General features: G+C 48.9%; 1 protein-coding gene across 10 annotated transcripts in view; it reads right to left on the bottom strand.

Moving 5' to 3' along the window:
• The window catches only part of ST3GAL2 (ST3 beta-galactoside alpha-2,3-sialyltransferase 2), a 45,410-nt gene that overhangs the window by 8,631 nt on the left and 16,453 nt on the right, over nucleotides 1-20,326 (bottom strand). For 5 of the 10 annotated variants that reach the window (XM_070613871.1, XM_070613868.1, XM_070613876.1 and 2 more), the window contains exons 2-3: nucleotides 4,273-5,653; nucleotides 1,686-1,879 (exon numbers count right to left, since the gene is read on the bottom strand). In XM_070613871.1, the coding sequence (XP_070469972.1) occupies nucleotides 1,686-1,879; nucleotides 4,273-4,611 (533 nt within the window). In that variant the 5' untranslated portion in view covers nucleotides 4,612-5,653. Of the gene's footprint in view, nucleotides 1-1,685; nucleotides 1,880-4,272; nucleotides 5,654-7,062; nucleotides 7,298-20,326 lie in introns of all 10 variants that reach the window. The other 5 variants (XM_070613869.1, XM_070613877.1, XM_070613874.1 and 2 more) reach the window with 2 other exon arrangements.

The following is a 20,326-nucleotide window of genomic DNA, read 5'->3' as shown; positions in this document are numbered from 1 at the left end:
GCCAGTAGAGGCAGGACCAGCTCAACTCCATTTGCAGTTGTCAGCAGGGCTCAGAAGACATATAGGAGGAGGAGGAAGCTGGTTGCGGGGGAGGTGGGTAGAGCCATCATCTCACTGTATCTCAGCTCAGCCCTTCCATGAGGTCTTACGTTGGTCCTGCTTCCCGAAAGGAGGGCCTCCCCACTGGTTCCAAACCAACATATTGCCTATAAGCAGAGTCACCTCCACTGCCATCTGGCTCCTTATACAGATCAGCAAAAAGCCAATTACCATCTCGGTTACCCCTTCTACAAAGCCATTCTGAAGTCCACTCCAAAACACCACATCTCCTAGCCTGGTCCCTGTGAGGGAATGTCTGTGAATTCCTCTCTGCAGCCGGGCCTGACCAGGTATCGCCCATGAGTCATAGAGGCCAAGTCTTTTTGTCTGCCGTGCTTGTAGCCTGGAGCTTCACAACCATCACCAACGTGTATAATGAAAGCTCCCACTAGGTGTAGATGGGAGGACAGGTGAGGCAGGAGCTTCAGGCACTCGAGAGCATTGCCCTGGGCTTCCCAAGGCACTGCACTGAAGTGCTGGATGCCTCATTCCCCAATCTCGGCCAAGTCTCTGGGTGGAGAGAGGCCCCTCTCAGCTCCCAGCTTGCCTCCCTCGCCTTCTGGGTGCCAGCACTTGGAGGATGGGGAGAATCTCAGGTGGCTCTGGGTTCCTGGATGGGGCCTAGCATCCCTCTCTCTCCCCCAGCCCCCACCGTTCTCAACATGAGAAAGGTTTTGTAAGGAATGTTGAAAACCTCAGAGACATATTGCTGCCTTGGTGTTGCTATGGAGACAGCAACAGTTTCTAAGACAAAGCCCTTCCTTCTACCTCCTGGGAAACCTGGTCTTTCTACAATGCTCATCCTAAGATGAAAGTGAAAACGGGGCATTTTCAGTATCTTTATTCTTAAGGCTCTTTCTCCACCAAGGAGTGGGATGGAAGGATCCCTACTGTGGCATTTCCTGTCCTCAAATCTAGGGAGGAAGTCAGAAGACAGAGGTTCAGGAGCAGAGTGAGCAGCCCTGTATAAGTCTACCCTCCAGTCCCTGTTCACTCCCAGGCTCCTCACTCTGTGTCTTTGTATGGAATGAATGCCCTCCAAACCCTTCTCCTTTCCTCAAGACCGGGCATAGGTGTCTGCTGAATGAATGAGCCCCTCCATGATCTAAACCTTCCGAGATAAAGGGGAGGGACAGCAGCCCAGAGCAAGCACTGCACAGCTCCTTTTCCTGCCCAGGACTTCAGTCTTCTGGGAGTCTGCCAGAAGGAATCACCTGTGGCTATTAAGCAAGATGCTATCTTGGGGCCCTCACTCCTGGCCCATCTGCTGAGGGGACCAGGCAGGTGGAAGGGCCTCTGCTGGGAGTTTTCACTAGACATCAGCCAGGAGTCTAGTTCCAGCTCTTTTCAGAGGAATTCAGAGTTGGAAACTGAGTGCAGGCCTCAAGCAAAGTTTAGAATGGGAATTTTGTCTCCCCATCCACCCCAACAGACAAAAGTGAGAGACTTGAGCCTGTCACAGAAGGTTCCGGATGTCAGAGACCCATGGCACCCCCAGCAGCTGGCAACTTCTACACTGCCAAACAAGGCCAGGGCGGTCAGACCTCCCTCCTGGAGGCTTGTCCTGGGCTCACCCTTGGGCTCACCTCATGATGAAGTTGTGCCCATCCACATCCGGCCCATAGCCAGAGCCCCGCAGGTTGCCTGAGTTCCCCACCACAGCACAGCGCCGACACTGGTGGGGATCCCGGAAACGGTAGGGGTTCTCGCCTGGGACTATCTGGAATAGCTTCTCCAGCACCTCGTTGGTGTTGTGTGACTTGAACTGGGGCTGCAGCATCTGCGGAGGGGAAAGGAGGGGTGTGAGCAGGGAGAGATTCCCACCTACCTCCCCTCCCTGCCTTCATCCTCCAGGGTCCAAGCCACACAGGCCTCCTAACCACGCTGTCAGGGTGAGTAGGAATTCTCCTTGAGCAGTGAGGACTCTCCCCTCTCTCAACAGCAGCAAAGTCTCCCTTCTGAGACACTGCTCTGCTAGTGAGGAGCTGCCCTGACGCACTGGAGGGGGCTCAGGGGTCAAGGCACCATTCAACACATTCTCCAGGGATCTGCAGGCCCATGCCAAAAAGCAGAGAAACTTCCTGGGTTCGTCATGTTTGAAGAGGCCCCTGCTCTCCTGTCCTCTCTGGGCAGCTCTGAGTCACACAGAGTTATTGTGAGGTGCAGTTAATGTGGAAAGCTCCACCAAGCTTCAGGAGTTCATTCCCAATCAGCCTACGGGGACACAACCCTGGGATTCAGCCTGAGGGCTTGGGGTTACAGAAGCCGCACCACAGGATACCTAGAGCCACTCCCTGAGCCCTCAGTGAGAGGAAGGGAGGCACAGAAATTCTTTCAAAGTCAGAATGGCTGGAATGAAATTGGTCCCCTGTACCTCCCACCACCAGTGACTGTGAAAGACCATGAAATGAGGCTGAGGCAGCACTAGATGCCTACGTTGCCAGAAAGTAACACACAGGAGTGAAGCAATGAGCCAAGAAGGACCAAATTTTACAGTTTTTAAAGAGAAGCTGAAAATATGGATTTCATGTGAAATATCCTGATTCCTAAACGTTGGTAACTAATGCAAAGATTTTAAAAACATTGAGGGGGGTTAGACTTGGCCCAGGGACCACCAGCTGGTAAGGTAGAAGCCAGGGCTTTCAAATGCTCTGTGGTCTGAGCCGAAACACCACAGGTTTGTGGCCCAGCAGGAGCTGCTCAGGGGACGGAATACATGGAGGGGAAGGGGTAGGCCTGCTTCTCTGCCTCTTCTGAGCACAGAACAGGCCTTCAAGAACAAGACCACAAACTCAGTGTGGAATGGAAGTTTAGCTCTGAGACAAGAGTTTCTAAGTTTGTGGCAAAAGGGGGTGACTGTGGCCTCTGTTGCATCTCAGCCAAGAAACATGCTTGGTGCTTAAATAGCCTTGAGCTCCAGCCCATAGGCAGGAGGCCTGGCCTGCCCCTGGTCTACACCTGCCCAGGGTCCTGTTCTGGCCCTGGGTGGCCACCACTGAAACTCATCACCTTGGATATACCCTACATACTCTCTGAACCTTGATTTTCCCATAAAACGAAGGCTGTGGCTATGAGCAACAGGTAGAACCCTTTAAGGGCTCCAGGCTGTCACAGGAAGGGCTGTGGGGCTCCTGGTGACCCCTGTTCTCCTCCTCCTTAGGGACTATGACAGTCTGGGCCAGGAAGCAGGATCTGTGAGTTGTGATAAGCCTGATCACACGAACTCACCCTCACAGCTTCCCTGAAGGTGAGAAAAAGGGGTAGTCATCATCCTCTCCATTTGCCAGGGGGAAACTGAGGACCATGAGCTGCCTCCCAAGTTCCCCCTCGGGGAATGCAGGCAGCCTGCGGGTCTCTGGGTTAAGTACTGATACTGCTCCACCCCTGATACATGTGGCAACCAGAAGCCCCTGGCAGAGCCTGGAGAGCAACCCTCTAGAGACGACAGAGATGGGGTGAAGGGAATTAAAAGCAGCAGAAAGGCGACAGAATCCAGAAGAGCCGGGAGGCGTGGGCACACGCGTCCCCTTAGCCCCTCCCCTTCACCACCCTTAACCCCCAGAGGAGTTGACAATGCTTTCTTATCCCTGCCCAGAAGAAAATCTTTTCCGGTAATTGTAAAGAACCAAGTAAGTGGCCCTCATGGTGTTTAAAATTGTTTTGAGCCAACATTTACAAATTAGGATATTTAGCAAAAAAAATCTGGACTTCTGGGTTCTCTTAAAGGTCCAGAAGATCCAGCAGTGATGGGTCACATCCCTACAGAGCAACAATCGCTGGGGCTGAGAGCGGCTGCCTCCTGTATAAAGGGCAGGCCCTCTCCCTGTTGCCATGGTCCTCGCTTCTCACCATCTTCTCCCTTGGGATCTGTTTCTCCTGTCTATGTTACCTCCCTGCCCAGCAGGCACTGCTGGTCTATGCCTGGCCCCTACAGGCACTAGGAAATACTTGTTTTCTTTCCTTCCAGGCCAAAGCTTGCTCTGCCCTGTAGGATCTGTGATCCTAGTAGATGGTTCTGGTCAAAAGGACCTCACACTTTGTTAAGGCTCTGGGAGCCAGAAGACAGACAGCCCAAATCCAAGAATGGGCTCTAAGAGTGACCCCCAAACAGGGGGACAGACCCCTGGAGAGGGGGCAGCAAAGAGGAGGCAGAAGGGGCCACGGCTCTCTCACCATCCACCACCTCTGGACATCCGGGGGCAGATCCATGTTCTCTCGAGTCCAGACGGGGGAAATGTTGCTGTTGAAGTGGCTATCAAACCAGTCAGAGGCGCCGGTGTCGCCCATGCAACGGCGGCAGGCACAGCTCTTGCCAGCGAGCCCCTCTTTGCTGACACGCTGCAGGCCAGCATAGCCGGGCACCAGCTTCACCCGGTGGGTCCCACCCAGGGACCCCGAGTCCAGGTAGGGCAGGGTGGCCATGCTGTGGTGGGAGTAGGTGAAGAGCAGTGACATGATGAACACCAGCAGGAAGGCCACGGAGAGGAACCATACCCGCAGGGAGCACTTCATGGCTCAGCGCCCCGGGGGCTGGACCACCAGCCTGGTGGGCAGGAGGGTGTCACCGTGGCCACTCCGTTCCCAGCCTGTTGACGGGCCAGCCACGGTGTAGCCTGCCGATTCTGGCACCACGTGCAAAGGGCATAGAGGCACGTGCCAAGAAGAGGACAGCAGCAGGGGTCCCACCCTCCCTCAACGTAAGGAGAAAGTACGTAGGCAGGAGTGGCTCCCCTGTCCTTGAGCCACTCAGGCCCCTGCTTACGGCTTCATCAGATCTCTCCGTCACTAGCTGGGCCACAGAGGCTCTGCTTCTCCCGCCGCCCCAGCGAAAGGGAGGTCAATCCATCCCAGCTCTCTAGTCCCTTGGAGTTGCTGGCTGCCAGCTCTGGGGGCCCCCTTCTTTGGCAGCTTGAAACGGTCCAGTCTGGAGCATTCGGGGTCCTTGTGGTTCATGAGCAGATGCCGAGGCGGCCCCTCGTCCCCCACAGGGGGGAAGCCTTCGCACCCCAATCACAACAGAGAACACATGGGCTTCAAGCTGCCTGGATTCCATGCAAGAGTCGCCCCCACCTCTGTTGGCCCTCCTGGCCCAACCCCTCTGCCAGGGGAGGGAACCAGGCCCCAATCCTGAGAGAAGAAACACAGGAAGCTCTGTGGGTGTCAGAAAACTCTGCTGCAGAGACCAAGATCCTCCTTGTGTTAGGTTCTGCTGTTCCTCTTCCCATCTGAGGTGCCAGTCCTTTCTCCTGAAGGTCACAGCCCTGGATGCAGTTGCGTAGGGGGTCTCATAACTCCTGCCCCTGCTGTGAGGTCCTCTGGGGCCTGGGAACAGCTGCTGCTCAGAAGGATGCTGCTTTGAATGCCGCCTGGGTCAGCCGAGCGTGTGCCGAGCTCCCTGCCAGGGCCCAGGCCTCCGTCTTGGTGCTGCTGGCCCGGGCTCCAAGGCTGCTCTGCCCATCCCCACTCCCCTGAGGCTGGCTGTCCTGCTCGCTAGCAGTAATCCCCTGGCAGGTTCCCCGTCACTCATCAGGCGCCAGGCTGCTACAGCGTGACCCTGAAATTGCAGAGAGGAAAAATAATGTGCAGATAAATGTACGCGCACACACGTTTTCTCCCAGCCCCGCCCCCAAGTCCCAGAGAGGACAAAGCTGGCAGTAGAGGAGACGCCCACTTAACCAAAGTGTGGATGAAAGAAAGGGCTCTCCCCTCTATCCAGAGATAGCACCGTTCTCCATAACTCAGGGCCGCAAAGGACGAGATCAGCCCGCCATCCTCACTTATTAGCCAGGAGGTAAACAAAGACAGAAAGTAGTTTCCTAGAGTGCCTGGCAAATCACTGCAAGATCCAGGTTTACACAGTTCCCAGTACAGACATGTGAGGTTAATTTCAGGTGACACTTAAGAGAAAATGACCCAGAGAAAATTCAGGGGACCATGGATATGACTCCCCATCCCAGTGCCCTCGCACCCTCCTACCCACAGTGCCTGTGAGAAGCCCCTCAGAGAAAGAAGCGGGGCTGGGTCTGGGCTCTGGAATTTGCCCTCTTCTCTCTCGGGTGTGGATTATAGATGAAGCATTCCTGGGTTAGTTCAGTGAACCATTAACAACCCTTCCAGCTCTGGTGTCAGGGAAAGAACCCAACTGTGTCAGGACGCAGGGGTGCTGGGCTCAGCACCACCACCAGTCAGCCCTCTGGGCAGTCACCTTCATCTGTATGTTATGGACAAAATGAATACCAGGGTCCCTGGGAATGCTGACAGCCTGAGGCCCTGTGCTGCCCTGGCAGGCAAGAGCAGGGAGAAGAGGCCACTTGTGGGGCCGTTTGGGGATCGCCCTAAGGAAAGGAGCCTAAATGGATGCCACATGCAAGGGAGCCAAGGTAAAAGTCAGGGACAACGCTGAGAGTAGGCCCCTAGGCACTGGCTCCATACCACTTAAACCTGGCTGCCTGCCTGTTCCCACCAGCTCCTCTCCAAATCCGGCTAGCCCTGGTTCTGACCTGGCCCCTGGGCCTCGCAGCCTCTCACTGAAAGCTCTAGCTCCAGCTCCAGCCCTTTCAGTTCCTCTGGCTGCTGCCAGCAGCTGCAGAGACAGCCTCTCAGGTTCTATGTTCAAGAACCTCAGCCACTCCTTCCATTCGTGGCAGCTCAAATTTCTGGGGCCAAGCCAAACCACAAAGCCATCAGGACACGGAGCTGGCACATTCCCATAAGGAGTACATTATTCTGGGTGGGAAAACGATGCTCAAGGAAGTGAAGGAACTTGCCTAAAGTCACAACCTTGTGAGTGGAGGTGAGATTTGAGTCCAGGTCTATCTGGTTCCAAAGCCTGCAACTGGCCAGGGTACAGAAAGCAGCCCATGAGCTCCTTCAACTACCCAGGGACTCAGGGGTGAGAGAGAAGGAGACAGAGAAGCTTGCTTCCCATCAAGAGTGAAGCTTCATCCAGGCCGCATGCCTCACCCAGGGCTCCTGGCTGTAATCCACAGGGGCCCCAGCAGCACTGGCTCCAATGTGTTTCTTCCAATGTTCTATTGATCCATTTAGCAGGCCAGACTCTAGGCATGGCCTTGGCTGGACAGTCTGTAAAGGAGAAGCCAGGTCATTGACTCTTCCAGGTCCTCTTCTGCCATTTCCACAACCAACTCTAAGGAAAGGAACTTGGCTTTGCAGGATCCTGCTCCCAGCATCCAGTGATCTGAGGAGAGCCAGCCATGAGGCAAGTGGATCTGGGAGGCGGTGACTTTCCAGGCTGAGCAAGTTATGGGAGCAAGGGGCCTCGCTGGGGAAACCTGGTTTCTGGTGAACCTGGACCACTATGGCCACTGAAGGTGGGGGCTGGGCAGCAGCTGGTGCAGGAGGCACCAGAGGAAACACCTCTCCCATCGCAGAAGTCAGTCACTCCTAGGGATTCTGACCCAACAAAGGAGGCATCTGAGGTAACCGGCTGCCTTGCTGGGGAGAGGGGAGAGGAAAAGTCCTAGTTTTGACATGTTTGGCAAGAGCAAAGAAGTGGAATAATCAGCAAAAGCCTTTCCTTTGCAACCCCATGGCGGGGCTGTTCCTGGGAGCCTGAGCTGCTCAACTTGCAGGCACAGGGAGGGGCTGCTGCTAACTGGGACTAGATGTCAGAGGCCCCTACACATGCACCCAAAATCCTAGAAGTCACCCAATGCTGACCCTTACAAAGTGTCTGCACGCAGCTTGCTTCCTTGGTGAACTGCCCACGCCCTCCAGTTGCTCACTGCCTCATTCTGCTTCCCCCCTGCACAGTTGCTCTGGTCATCCACGTTAAGCCCATGCATAAGCCAGAACAAAAAAGCCGGAGGGAGGGCACACACTTGGCATCGGCCCCCACCTCTGGTGCCAGCAAAGGGAAGCAGGCCAGTCTTCCTGGGCCACTTCCCAGTGGGGGCTCAGTCAACAGATACTTAACAGGCCAGTGCCAGGGCAGGGGGACAGTGTGGGACAGGACATACCTGTCCTGTCCTCATGGAGCTTCCAGTCTACTGGCAAATACAAAGGCACAGGTGATTACAAAGTGTGATGACAGGGAAATTATAGGGAACAAAGCAGGGGAGAGTGCCAGAGAAGAACGCACGAGGGGCCCGGCCACAGAGGACTTTGAAGGCATTAGGATTTATTATTAATCTGATGGAGGGTTTTGAGGAGGGATGTGTCATGACCTGATCTATATTTTAAAAGAAATCCTTGGAGGAAATTTTTTAAAACTAACAGTACCAAGAGTTTAGAAAGGATGTGGAGTTGATACACACTGACCACTGGTGGGGAAAAAAATAAATATCTTCCAATGTTTGGAAGATAATTTGAAATTACTTCATAAAGATGGACATGGGCACATCCCAGTGGTGTTTTTCTTTTTTGTAAGAGGAATTACAACCATCTTTCTCACAGAAAATATGGCATAAGAACAGAATGAGAGTCTAGAAAGTTCCCCTAGTCGTCCTAGGCTAATTTATTTTATGACTTCCCATGTGTGGAGACATCCTCAGAGATTGCAATCCTCAGGTTTGGGCGGGAACAAATGGTTTCTCACCCAAAGATTGAATATTTCAAAACGCTGAATTACAAAGTCAGTGAGTTCAGCCAGCTTGTCATATTAAGCAGATTTAAAGATTAAGCTGAATTCTGACAACAGGTTGAATATACTGTTTCATTTTCCCCCAAAACCTCACCCCCACTTGGGACAATCTACTTTTTTCATTGAGGTTTAATTCATATACAATAAAATGCAGAAATCCTTCAACGTAAAGCTTGGTGAATGTTTGCCTCTGTGTACATCTGTGTAAGCACCCAGCGTAAGAAGCAGAGCACTTCTCTCACCCTAGAAAGTTCCCTTGTGTTCCTTCCCACTCCATAGTTACCATTCCACCACTTTTCTGAGTTCTGTCCCCACAGCTTAGATTTACTTGCCCTTGAACTTCATATAAACACACATTTGTACTCTTGCGTGTCTAGCTTCTTTTGCTCAGCACAACGTTTTGAAGATTCGTCCATGTTGTGTATATCAATAGTTTGTTCTTTTCCACGTTTGGACATTTGAGTCATTTTCAGTTTTTGGTTGTTATGAATAAAACTGCCCTGAACTTTCTTATACAAGTCTTTTTGTGGACACGTAAGTCTCATTTCCCTTGGGTAAATACCTGGAAGTGGAATTACTGGGTCATAGGGTAGGCGTATGTTTAACTTTACTAGAAATTATCAAATAGTTTTCCAAAGTGATTGTAGCACTTTACATTTCCACCAGTAACAAATTTCCACCATTTGTTCCAGGTCCTTGATATTTTCTTTTTAATTTTAGGCATCCCAGTGGGTATGTGGTAAACTCTAGTATTTCTGCTACCAGGTACATATGAACATCTGAACCAAGAGATGTACAAAAATGTTCAAGACATACACTGCTGGTGGGAATACAAACTGGTGCAGCCACTATGGAAAACAGTATGGAGATTTCTCAAAAAATTAAAAATAGAAATACCATATGACCCAGCCATCCCACTACTGGGTATCTATCCAAAGAACTTGAAATCAGCAATTCAAAGAGACCCATGCACCCCTATGTTCATTGAAGCATTATTCACAATAGCCAAGACATGGAAGCAACCTAAGTGCCCATTGACTGATGACTGGATAAAGAAGATATGGTATATATCTATATCTATATCTATATCTATATCTATACTAAGATATACACAATGGAATACGACTCAGCCATAAAAAAGGATAACATCAACCCCTAGGGGGCTGGCCCCGTGGCCGAGTGGTTGACTTGGTGCACTCCGCTGCAGGCAGCCCAGTGTTTTGTTGGTTCAAATCCTGGGCGCGGACACGGCACTGCTCATCAAACCACACTGAGGCAGCATCCCACATGCCATGACTAGAAGGACCCACAACTAAGAATATACAACTATGTTCCAGGGGGCTTTGGGGAGAAAAAAGGAAAAAATAAAAAAAAAATTTAAAAAAAATCGCCCCACTCACAACATGGATGGACCTTGAGGGTATTATGTTAAGCAAAATAAGCGAGATAGAGAAAGACAGTCTCAGTATGACTCCACTAATATGTGGAAGATAAACAAACACATGAACAAAGAAAATAGACTAGTGGCTACCTGGGGAAAGGGGGGGTGGGGGTGGGTACAAAGGGTGAAGTGGTGCACCTATAATATAACTGACAAATTATAATGTACAACTGAACTTTCGCAAGGTTGTAAACTATCATAACCTCAATAAAAAAAATAAAATAGAAAAAAAATGTTCAAGACAGCGCTGGGTAATAGCTGAAAACTGCTAACAACCCAAATGTTCATCATAATCGAACAGATAAATTGTGGTACATTCATGTCATATAGTAAGAATGAAGGGAAGCCAGTTTCAGATATCAACAGGCACAAATATGACCAAAAAACTATTATGCTGAGCAAAAAGAATATATCGTGGATGAATGCCTATAGTATGAGTTTCGAAAAGTTCAAAAGTATGCAAAGCTAAGCCAGAAATTGTTTAGGACTCTATATATAGATGGTAAAACAATAGGAAAAAAAAAATCAAGGAAACAACTGTAAAATTCAGGAAATTCTTCTGGTGGGGCAGGAAGGGAGATAAGATCAAGCAGGGGCCTACCAAGACTTCAGAAGTACTGAGTAATTACTCCTTAATCCGGGTGGTGGGTACACAGTCCTTTTTATTTTTATTCTTTAAAGAATATATATATGCTATATACTATTTTGAGTATGTGATACACTCATAATAAAATCTATGTTTTTTTTAGGTTACAACATTTTTCAGTAAAGGACCACTCTGCCTGCTGTGTAAGACTAGCAGGGAGACCAGAGAGGAGGACTTCAATATCCCAGGCAGTGGAGGTGGTGAGAAGTGGCTGGATGTATTCTGAAGGGTTTAACTGATGGGTTGGATGGAGGGTGGAGGGTGAGAAAGAAAGACCAGAATCAGGGGACACGGAGGCTTGTGACCTGAGCCACCTGGTGGTGGGGGTGCCATTCACTGATACAGAACTCAGGAAGGAATGGGTTTGGGTGAGAAAAAACAAGTGTTCTGTTTGTGACAGGTTAAATCTGAGATGCCCTTCAGACATTCACGTGGAAATGGCAATAGGCAGTTGGACACACATCTGAAGCTCTGGATGAGGTCAGAGCTGGAGGCATACATCTGAAAGTCATCAGAGCACAGCTCACTTTTAAAACTACAGGACCAGGAGGAATTATCTATGGAAGGCCTGACATGGACAAGAGAAGGCGGTCAGTGGCGACCTTCACAGTGACTGATCCAGAGGTATGGTGGGAGTAAACACCTGACTGGATGAGAAATGGCCAACAAACAGATGAAAAGATGCGCAACATCATTTGCTATCAGGGAAATCCAAGCCACAATCAGATACTACTTGTCACCCACTGGGAAGGCTATAATCAAAAAGACAGATAATAACAAGTGTTAGTGAGGATGTGGAGAAACTGCAGCCCTCATACATTGCTGGTGGGAATGAGAAATGGTGCAGTCGCTTTGGAGAACAGTCCGGCAGTTCCTCAAAAGGTAAAACACAGATTTACCATATGACTCAGCAATTCTACTCCTAGGTATAGACTCAAGAGAAATGAAAACATATGTCCACACAAAAACATGTACACAAATGATTATAGCAGCATTATTCATATTAGCCCCAAGGTGGAAACAACTCCAAGTTCCATCAGCTGATGAACAAGACATCATATGTTCATACAATGGACTCTTATTCAACCATAAAAAGGAACGAAATACCGATACACACTACGATATGGATGAATCTTGAAAACACTGTGCTAAGTGAAAGAAGCCAGTCACAAAAGATGACATATGATATGATTCCATTTATATGAAATGTCCAGAATAGGCAAATCCATCAAGCAGATCAGTGGTTGCCTAGGGCTGGGGGTTGGGGAAGATGGGAGTGACTGCTAATGGGTATGGAGTTTCCTTCTGGGGTGATGAAATGTTCTAAAATTATTTGTGGTGATGGTTGCACAACGGTGTGAATAGACTAAAAACCATGGAATTGTACACTTGAGATGGGTGAACTGTATGCTACGTGACTTATATCTCAACAAAGGTGTTACCCAAAAAAAGGGAATGGGATAAAGTAGAATGGGGGCTAAGTTGGGAGATATTACAGAATGTTTGTATACTGGTGGGAATGATTTAGTAGACGGAAGGTTACTGCTGCAGGAAAAAGAGAAGATAATCGAGAAGCAAAGTCCCTGAGTAGCAAGAAGGGGCAGGATGCAGTGCCTACATGGAGAGGGTCTACCCGTGAAACAGGAGGCAAAGCAGAGCATGGGGCAGAGTCCCAGGGAGTGATGCAGTCTGCAGTAGGGAAGTGAGGATGGTCTCACTATTGTTGGAGTTGGAGATTTACAGAGATCAGATGTGAAACAGTCCTCTAAGAGAGAAGGGGGGGAACGAGGGAAATTTAGCGGGTGGCAAGGCAATGCTACAGTCTTCTGAGAGATTTGTGGTCACAGATCTAGCAAATTTGGTGAGACCATTTAACAATAAATGTCCCGTGAATGGCTGGTTGAGCTTGAGATGCTGAGGCTGAAGACAGGAACTGGAGACCAGAATCCAGGTCAGGGGCAGCAGGAGCCTTGAAGAATGGATGGTCTCCCTCCCCTAGAGCCTTCTACCAATCAGGAGATGCATGCTCTGGCAGGTTCAAGAAACCAATGGAAGCTCAAAGGAGGCCCTCACCAGCTCACAGGCAGAGGAGAGGAAAAGCAGGGGTAAGGCACTGAGCAGCAAAGCCTGCCCCAAAAAGAAAATAGTGGCAACTGGGTTTTAGAGCCATTCTCAGGTCAGTTCCCAGGAGGCAAGCCGTCAAATTAACCTAATGAAGCACAGGATAGCACAGCCTCAGACCAGTGCAGCTGAACACAATCTTCTTGGCAGGCAGAGAAAAGAAATGTCAAAATAAGCTGCAGAGGATGGGGGGAGGTGGGCCGCTTGAATCTGGAAGGGGTGGGGAGAAGGAAAAAGGCCAGCAAGATGCTGATGAAGCACCCTCTTTCCACCCACTGACACACAGCCTGAGGATGTGTCCCGGAGCCTCAAAGTAAAGGCATCAAACCACAGGGTATTACTCACACTGCATGATGCCTTATGAGTGTCTGAGCGTTTTCAGGCATAGCGTCTCACTTGGTATTCACAGAAGTCCCAAGACTAGCTGAACGAGGTCAGCCAGGCGGGAAGTGATGGAGTTTTAATGCCACTCCAGGTCTGAAGGCTCCAAGGCCAGTGCTCCTTCCACAAGCGCCCACTGCCTTCCAGAGAGGCTTTTCCCACTAACTGGGGTACAACCATCGAGGGCCAGATCCCTGCCAGCCTAGCAACCTAGCAAACTCCCTGCCTTCTGGGTAAGGCAACAGCTGAGCCTGGCAGAAGGTGCCCTGGGGGGTGAGGGGGGTGTCAGTCATGATCTTGAGGAAGAGACCTGACAGCCTCTTCCTTACACAAAACTCAAACCCAGTGAGGAACGTCCTAGCATGTCTGAGAACTGGTTGCTGCACCTCTGCACATTCGGCTAACTGAAGTCATCACATTGCAACATTCTGGCCCCAGCCTCTGGCACAGACCCCTCACAGTGATCCTAGTGACTCAGGCCTCCTTGCTCCCCAGTGACAACCCCTCTGGCAGCCTCTGCCTTTCGAGCCCCTTCCTTCCTTGACTTAATATCCAGTCTGAGATCTCGGCTCTGGTGCTCCTGATATGGCCCAGAGTTAGCAGCCAGGAAATCAGAAAGCAAGAGCTAACAAACTTCTTTAAACTTATGATCGTCATTCTGGCTAACTTTCGATCAATCCTAGAGAAATAAACCATCAGTCTTCATCTGGAGAAGATCAATGTTACGCCCTGAGAAACAGCCTCTAAGGGGAGGAACGCTGGGCTGAGGCATGGGGAGGGGGCGGGGCAGGGGAAGAGTTAGGCTGCGGGGTCTCTTCAGTCAGACTGCTCTGCTCCAGCCCAGCTCTGCTCCACACCTGCTGGCTCCAGAAGTCCCAGTGTGGTTTGTTCGTGTCTTGGGAGGGCTAAAGTCCAGGAATTTGCTATACATATCTACACTAGGGCAGGAAGTAAAGCCTAGAAAAACAACATTATCTCAATCGTTAGGCAGACAAGACCAGATAGAAACAGTCGGGGAGAGAGGGGACAGATGTGGCAAGGAATAGAAAGTTGTATAAAGAACAGAACCACCTGTCCTGCTGACCAGGTCTCTCCACTCTCAAGACCACTTCTTGCTTTTCATCCAATCTGGTAGTTTTTCTTTTTCCATTATACTTACGTACTTGGACTCATGTTACTATCTTACTTGAGTTTTCTCTTTACTAAGCTTTCTTTAGTTCTTTTTTCCCCTGCCTTCTGTTGGACTGAAATACTATTCCTACTCCCACCACCTTTTTTTTTTTTCCTCCTGGCTTGGAAATTATATTCCTCTTCTTTTAGTGGCTATTTTCAGCTGTTATCATGTACACGTTTTTATAATAAAGTATATAGTTTTCAGCAACGCTATTCTCTTAGGGAAGGCAAAAACTTGGTGTGATTTAACAAGGAAATTCTCTTTGTTCTATCTTATTCTTCCTTGAGAATGTGGTCAACAATTTTAGTTTTCCTTTTTTAAAAATTAAAAAACAAATTCGACACGATTTTTGTTCATGTGTTTTGCCATCTGTGGCAGACATTGTTGGTTGCCTACCAGCAGCCACTCCCCCATCTCTCCTGCCAGCAGAATCCTGATTTTGTTCAGGCAGCAAAGGATCCAGTCCCAGGAGATGAGGCAAGCCTGGTCAAAGCCAATCACAGTAAGCTTTTTCCCTTTTACCAAGAACTGGTCAAAGTTAGACCAGCTCAGGCCAATGAGACATAGAGATGTCTGCTCCGGCCTTTTTGGAAAAATTCTCCTTCCTGAAAAAGAGGCAGATTAGAAAGCTTCCTTTTAGGGCTGGCCGGTGGCCCAGTGGTTAAGTGCGCACGTTCCACCTAGGTGGCCCAGGGTTCACTGGTTCAGATCCCAGGTACGGACATGGCACCGTTTGTCAAGCCATGCTGTGGTAGGCGTCCCACATATAAAATAGAGAAAGATGGGCATGGATGTTAGCTCAGGGCCAGTCTTCCTCAAAAAAAAGAGGAGGATTGGCAGCAGTTAGCTCAGGACTAATCTTCCTCAAAAAAAAAAACGCAAGCTTGCTTTCTCCTAACATCTCCCTGCCTTCCTGCTTAGGATGCCATAGGGTAATGATATGATGCCTGGCGCTGAAACAGCCATCCCACAACCATGAGGAGAGAGATCTCATATCCTGAGGATGGCAGAGCAGAACAATAGAATGATCTAGGGTCCTTTGTTGCAACACTGGACCGCCACCCCAACCTTCCTTCCTCCACACTTCTCATTATAAGCTAATTAAATATCTTTTGGAGTTTAAGTTACAGTGGGTTATTCCGTTGTTAGCATAAAGTATCCTGATATACTGTCTATAGTTAACTAGATTTGCCAACATAACGTGTCAATTTCCGTGTTCACTGTTGGCACCAACAACCTGCTCCTTCCCCCAGGTTTACTTTTCTGCTTACTGACATATACCTTTAGCAGTTCTTTTATTTGGCAAGGGTCAGTAGGTGATACAGCTGTCCTGGTATGTCCAGAAATATCTTTATTTCACCTCATTCTTGAATGATAGCTGGCTATATAATTCTAGCTTCCCTAAGATACTCTTCTATCATCTTCTGGCATCTAATGTTGATGAAATGTTGTCTGTCAGTCTAATTGTCATTCTGTTGAATTCTTGTCCTCTCTGGTAGTTTTTAATATTTTCACTTTACTGTTGCCTACAGTTTCACCGTCTTATGCCTAGGTATCTGTTTATTCTGTTTGGTATTCATGCTGTTTCTTCTATTCTAGAATTCTCAGCCATTCTCTCTTCAAATATTACTTCTTTGCCATTTTCTTGACTCATATCTGGAATTCCTATTAGACACATGCCAAAGCCTGTCAATCTGTCCTTCAGGTCTGTGCTGCAGTCTGGATGAATTCCTCAGTATTAGCTTCTAATGACACTACTTTTCACTGTGAGAATTTTTAATACCTTTTCATATTCACAATTCCTGTTTCTTTTTTTTAAAAAAAAAAAGACTGGGACCTGAGCTAACATCTGTTGCCAATCTTCTTTTTTTCTTCTTCTTTTTCCCAAAGCCCCCCAGTACATAGTTGTATATTCTAGTTGTAGGTCCTTCTAGTTGTGGCATGTGGGACACTGCCTCAGCATGGCCTGACAAGCAGTGCCACGTCCACACCCAGGATGAGAACCAACAAAACCCTCGGTCACCGAAGCGGAGCGTGCGAACTTAACCACTTGGCCACGGTGCCAGCCACTCTTTTTTCTTTCGTAACTTCTCTTTCTTTTCTTTAATGGATTTTGTGTTTCCTTATCTCTTCAAAGTCCCTAAACCTATTTATATTAAAGACAATTTTCTTTTTTTTTTTGAGGAAGATTAGCCCTGAGCTAACATCTGCCACCAATCCTCTTTTTGCTGAGGAAGACTGGCCCTGAGCTAACATCCGTGCCCATCTTCCTTTACTTTATATGTGGGATGCCTACCACAGCATGGCTTGCCAAGTGGTTCCATGTCCGCACCCGGGATCTGAACTGGCGAACCCCTGGCTGCCGAAGTGGAACATGAGAACTTAACCGCTCGCTGTGCCACTGCACCGGCGCCTAAAGACATTCTTTGATTACTCTGTTATTTTCATTTCTTCCTGGGTAAATTTTTCTTTGATTTTATTAGCCTTTTTTCTCATTAGTTTTTCTTGGGTTTCTAAACTTTAGTGTATAAGCTCACCTTCTCTCTTACATTTGACTTTCCCTCCGCATCTAGGGGTTTTCAACTTTGCCTCCCTCGGTCCTTTGGGTCTCCCACTCCAGAATCAAATCTTGTAGCAGCAAGTCTGTAAGGTTCTGTCTTCCTAGGTAAGCATCTTTTATAATAAGCCATAGCCCCAGAGAAGGATTGGTAGCAACTTTTTCCAGCCCCTGGGTTCAAGCAGTGTGCTAGCTCTAATTCCATTCTTCATGTGGAGCACTTTATGGCTCTGCTACCTCACATTTCCAGCTGCTTCTGCCTGCTTCCAGACTCAGACACCAGCAGGCCTGCAGCTTTAAGCCCCACTCTCCTCTTTGTGTTCCTGTTTCACTTCTCATCACAAGGATGTCATCGGGGGTGGGGGGGAAGGGGTTTTGCATGACTATGTTTTTAGGATGTTATCTTTTTATGTATTACTGCTATATGTTTAGAGTATAAATTTACAGTGCCGTCTTGACTGGATGAGTTGGATTAAACTATTTGTACCAGGGAATTGGGGATCTTTGCCAATACCAGTCTCCTGGGAAGGCATATCAAACCATCTCTAATGAGATTCAGAGAGTTCCAGCCAGCACGCTGAAGGAAGCAGACTGAGATAGCCTGGGGTAAGCTGATCAAAAGTCCCAATTAAAACTTCTCTCCCATCCCCACTCCATCTTCATTCCAGTCCCCAGCGGGGTGGGAGCAGGGTGGGGGGTGAGGGAGGCAGACATGCAAACAGAATCTTTCAGATGTGGTCTGACCAGGCCTTCAGTGAGCAAGTCCACCCTAGCTTTCAGCACCTCTTCCATACCACTTGACCATTTCACAGTCTTTTACCTGGCCAGGGAAAAATGCATATTCGCCATATGGACACCCTTGATGAAAGGCCCATCTGACTCTCTTCAAGTCCCCAGCCTCCCTGCAGTAGGCCCAGGCTTTCGTTTCAGTTACATCAGAAGAGCAGTGGATTCAGGAGCCAAATTCTAATCCAGGCTGTCAGGAGGCAGCAAGCCATTTTTTCTTTCCGGACCAAGATTTTTTAACAATCAGAGGAAGGCTAGCCTACCTCCACCCTCTTCCTCTCTGATTACTTCCTGTCAGTTCCTGCTGACCACCGCTTTGACTTCCAAGCCACTGCTATCTACTTGCTTGATTCAGACCCTTCCTTAACTGTTTCTTTCAGCTGCTAATGTGTCCTGACAGTTCTGCCCTCAGCCTTTTTTTCTTCTTTGCCTCTCTATTGTGTGCTATCCTCTTCCAAATCTAAGAGCCTGCCCTTCTATCCTGGGTTCTAGACCTACACTCTCAACTGCCTCTTTAGTGTGTCCATCTGGCACTTCAGATTTAAACTCATCATCTTGTAATCAAAAGCATACAAGACAGGGCGCCCTTATTCATGAGGCCGAGGTCAGGCTCCTTAATATAGCATCCAGAGATCCCAAAACCAGGCCACTCTTCTAAGCCCGATCTCTCACCATACCCTACCCTCTAGGGGTTATGAACTAATTTGGACCACAGGCCAAAGCTGGCCCATATTTATTAAGATCCTACATGGAACCTAAAAAGACATGTACATGTCTATCACCTTCACTTAAAATACAACCTCTCAGTGTAAAGAGACCATGTTATTTAATTCATCATCTAGCACTAGCCTACGTATAATAGGCATCAAAAAGTATTTGTCCAACTGAGTATCAGCTCTATATATAACCTCAGAGTTATAAGAATCAGAAGAAATAATGGTAATGAAAAAATGCTTTGAAACCAATTTTATAAATCCTTATATAAGTATGCAGATGAAAGTGATGATTACATTCTGCCCCACTCTTCCAGTTTTGATATTCCAGAAGTGAAAGTTTTCTCCAACTTCTGGTGGATCCCCAAGAAACACAAGTCAGCTACAAACGAGATTTAGCAACTCCGAGGCAATGGGAAAGGTGTGTGTGTAAAAGCTGAAGCTGTCTGACCGTGGGAACGGTGAAAGTGCCCCATTCTCGAGTTTCTGTCAGCAGAGACACACAGGGGCTGCTAATGAGGAACTCCCTCTGGTCACTTCCCTAAGCACCGCAGGCTACTGGCTGCAGTCCTCCCTAGCTAGGGCTTGTCAGATCTCACATCTGTTCATCCAGCTCAAAGCCTCTTTCCAGTCAAGCCTCCCAAAATGAAGAAAGCACCTAGAAAAGCTTGGATTCACCTTCTGGCTTGGCCACTTGTCAGCCACTAACCACTTAACCTCTTTGATCCGGGTCCTCATCTATAAAATGGGAATATCATCCATCTTGGAGGGTTTCTGTAAGGATGAGAGGCATAAAGCTCCTAGCTCAGTGCCTGCACTCCTGGGGTGAGCAGACTGAGGGCCACAGTTCTGTTAACCTCAGCTCCAGTTTGGGCCACTCTTCTTGGCTGGAGTCCCATGACCCTGGATAGACATCATGGGTTCCTCAGAATCCCCAGCCCCACTCCAGCCTCCCCAGGCCAGCACTGCCAGGGTCTTGCTCCAGAGCTCCCTTTCCTGGCTAACCACAGGCATTGCCCACCCCCACCATCCCCCCAGCGGCAAGCAGAAACTTCCAGGGAGATGGGATGGACAGTGTAGACCTGAGGTCTTGGAGTCAGCTCTGCCCCAGTTGACCCTTGCCCCCAGGCTGTGCAGAGAGGAATGCTGTGTCCATCCTGTGGCAGAGCATCCTGTAGGTCACAGAGCCTGTCACCTCTTCCCCAGCTCTACTTCATCAGACCACACGGAACAGAGGCCTGTCCTGAGCATGTTCTAAACAGCTCGCCGAGGCCCATCCCATAGCTGCCCATCTCTGTGGCTCTTTAGCAGCAAGATTCCAGAAAGACAAAGTTAATAAGGGGTTTCTCCACAGGACTGAAAGCCTCAGATATTAAGAGAGGCAGGAGACACGTGGAGGATCCTGAAGGTTAGAGACTGGGAAAGAAATCTAAGTTTCTTTGGGGACTTCTGGAGGAAGGAGGGAGTGGGATGGACGAATTTTGGCCCACGGCAAGCCAGAGAGGAGTCTAGACGGCTGGGGTTTAGATCTTCTTGCCCCATTCCGCCTCCCAGGGGCACTTAAACGTGACCACACTGCCTCCCAGGGTCAGGGGACTAGGTGCTTATGGTCTGCTCTAATTTCCTTTAAAGATAAGGTTCAAAGCGCCGGGTGGCTTGGCTATTCATCACTGTTTATGATTCAGATCTCGGTCATACCAGAGATGTATAACGAAGAGCCACAGAGAAGCTGCCAGGGCCGCCTCTTCCTTCTGTACTTGTCTGGATGTCTGGGGTATGCTTTGAACCTCAAGAGAAAAGCAGAGG

The sequence above is a fragment of the Equus przewalskii genome, chromosome 3, assembly GCF_037783145.1.
Source record: "Equus przewalskii isolate Varuska chromosome 3, EquPr2, whole genome shotgun sequence".
Taxonomy (NCBI): domain Eukaryota; kingdom Metazoa; phylum Chordata; class Mammalia; order Perissodactyla; family Equidae; genus Equus; species Equus przewalskii.
This window is presented reverse-complemented; position numbering and strand designations above follow the sequence as displayed.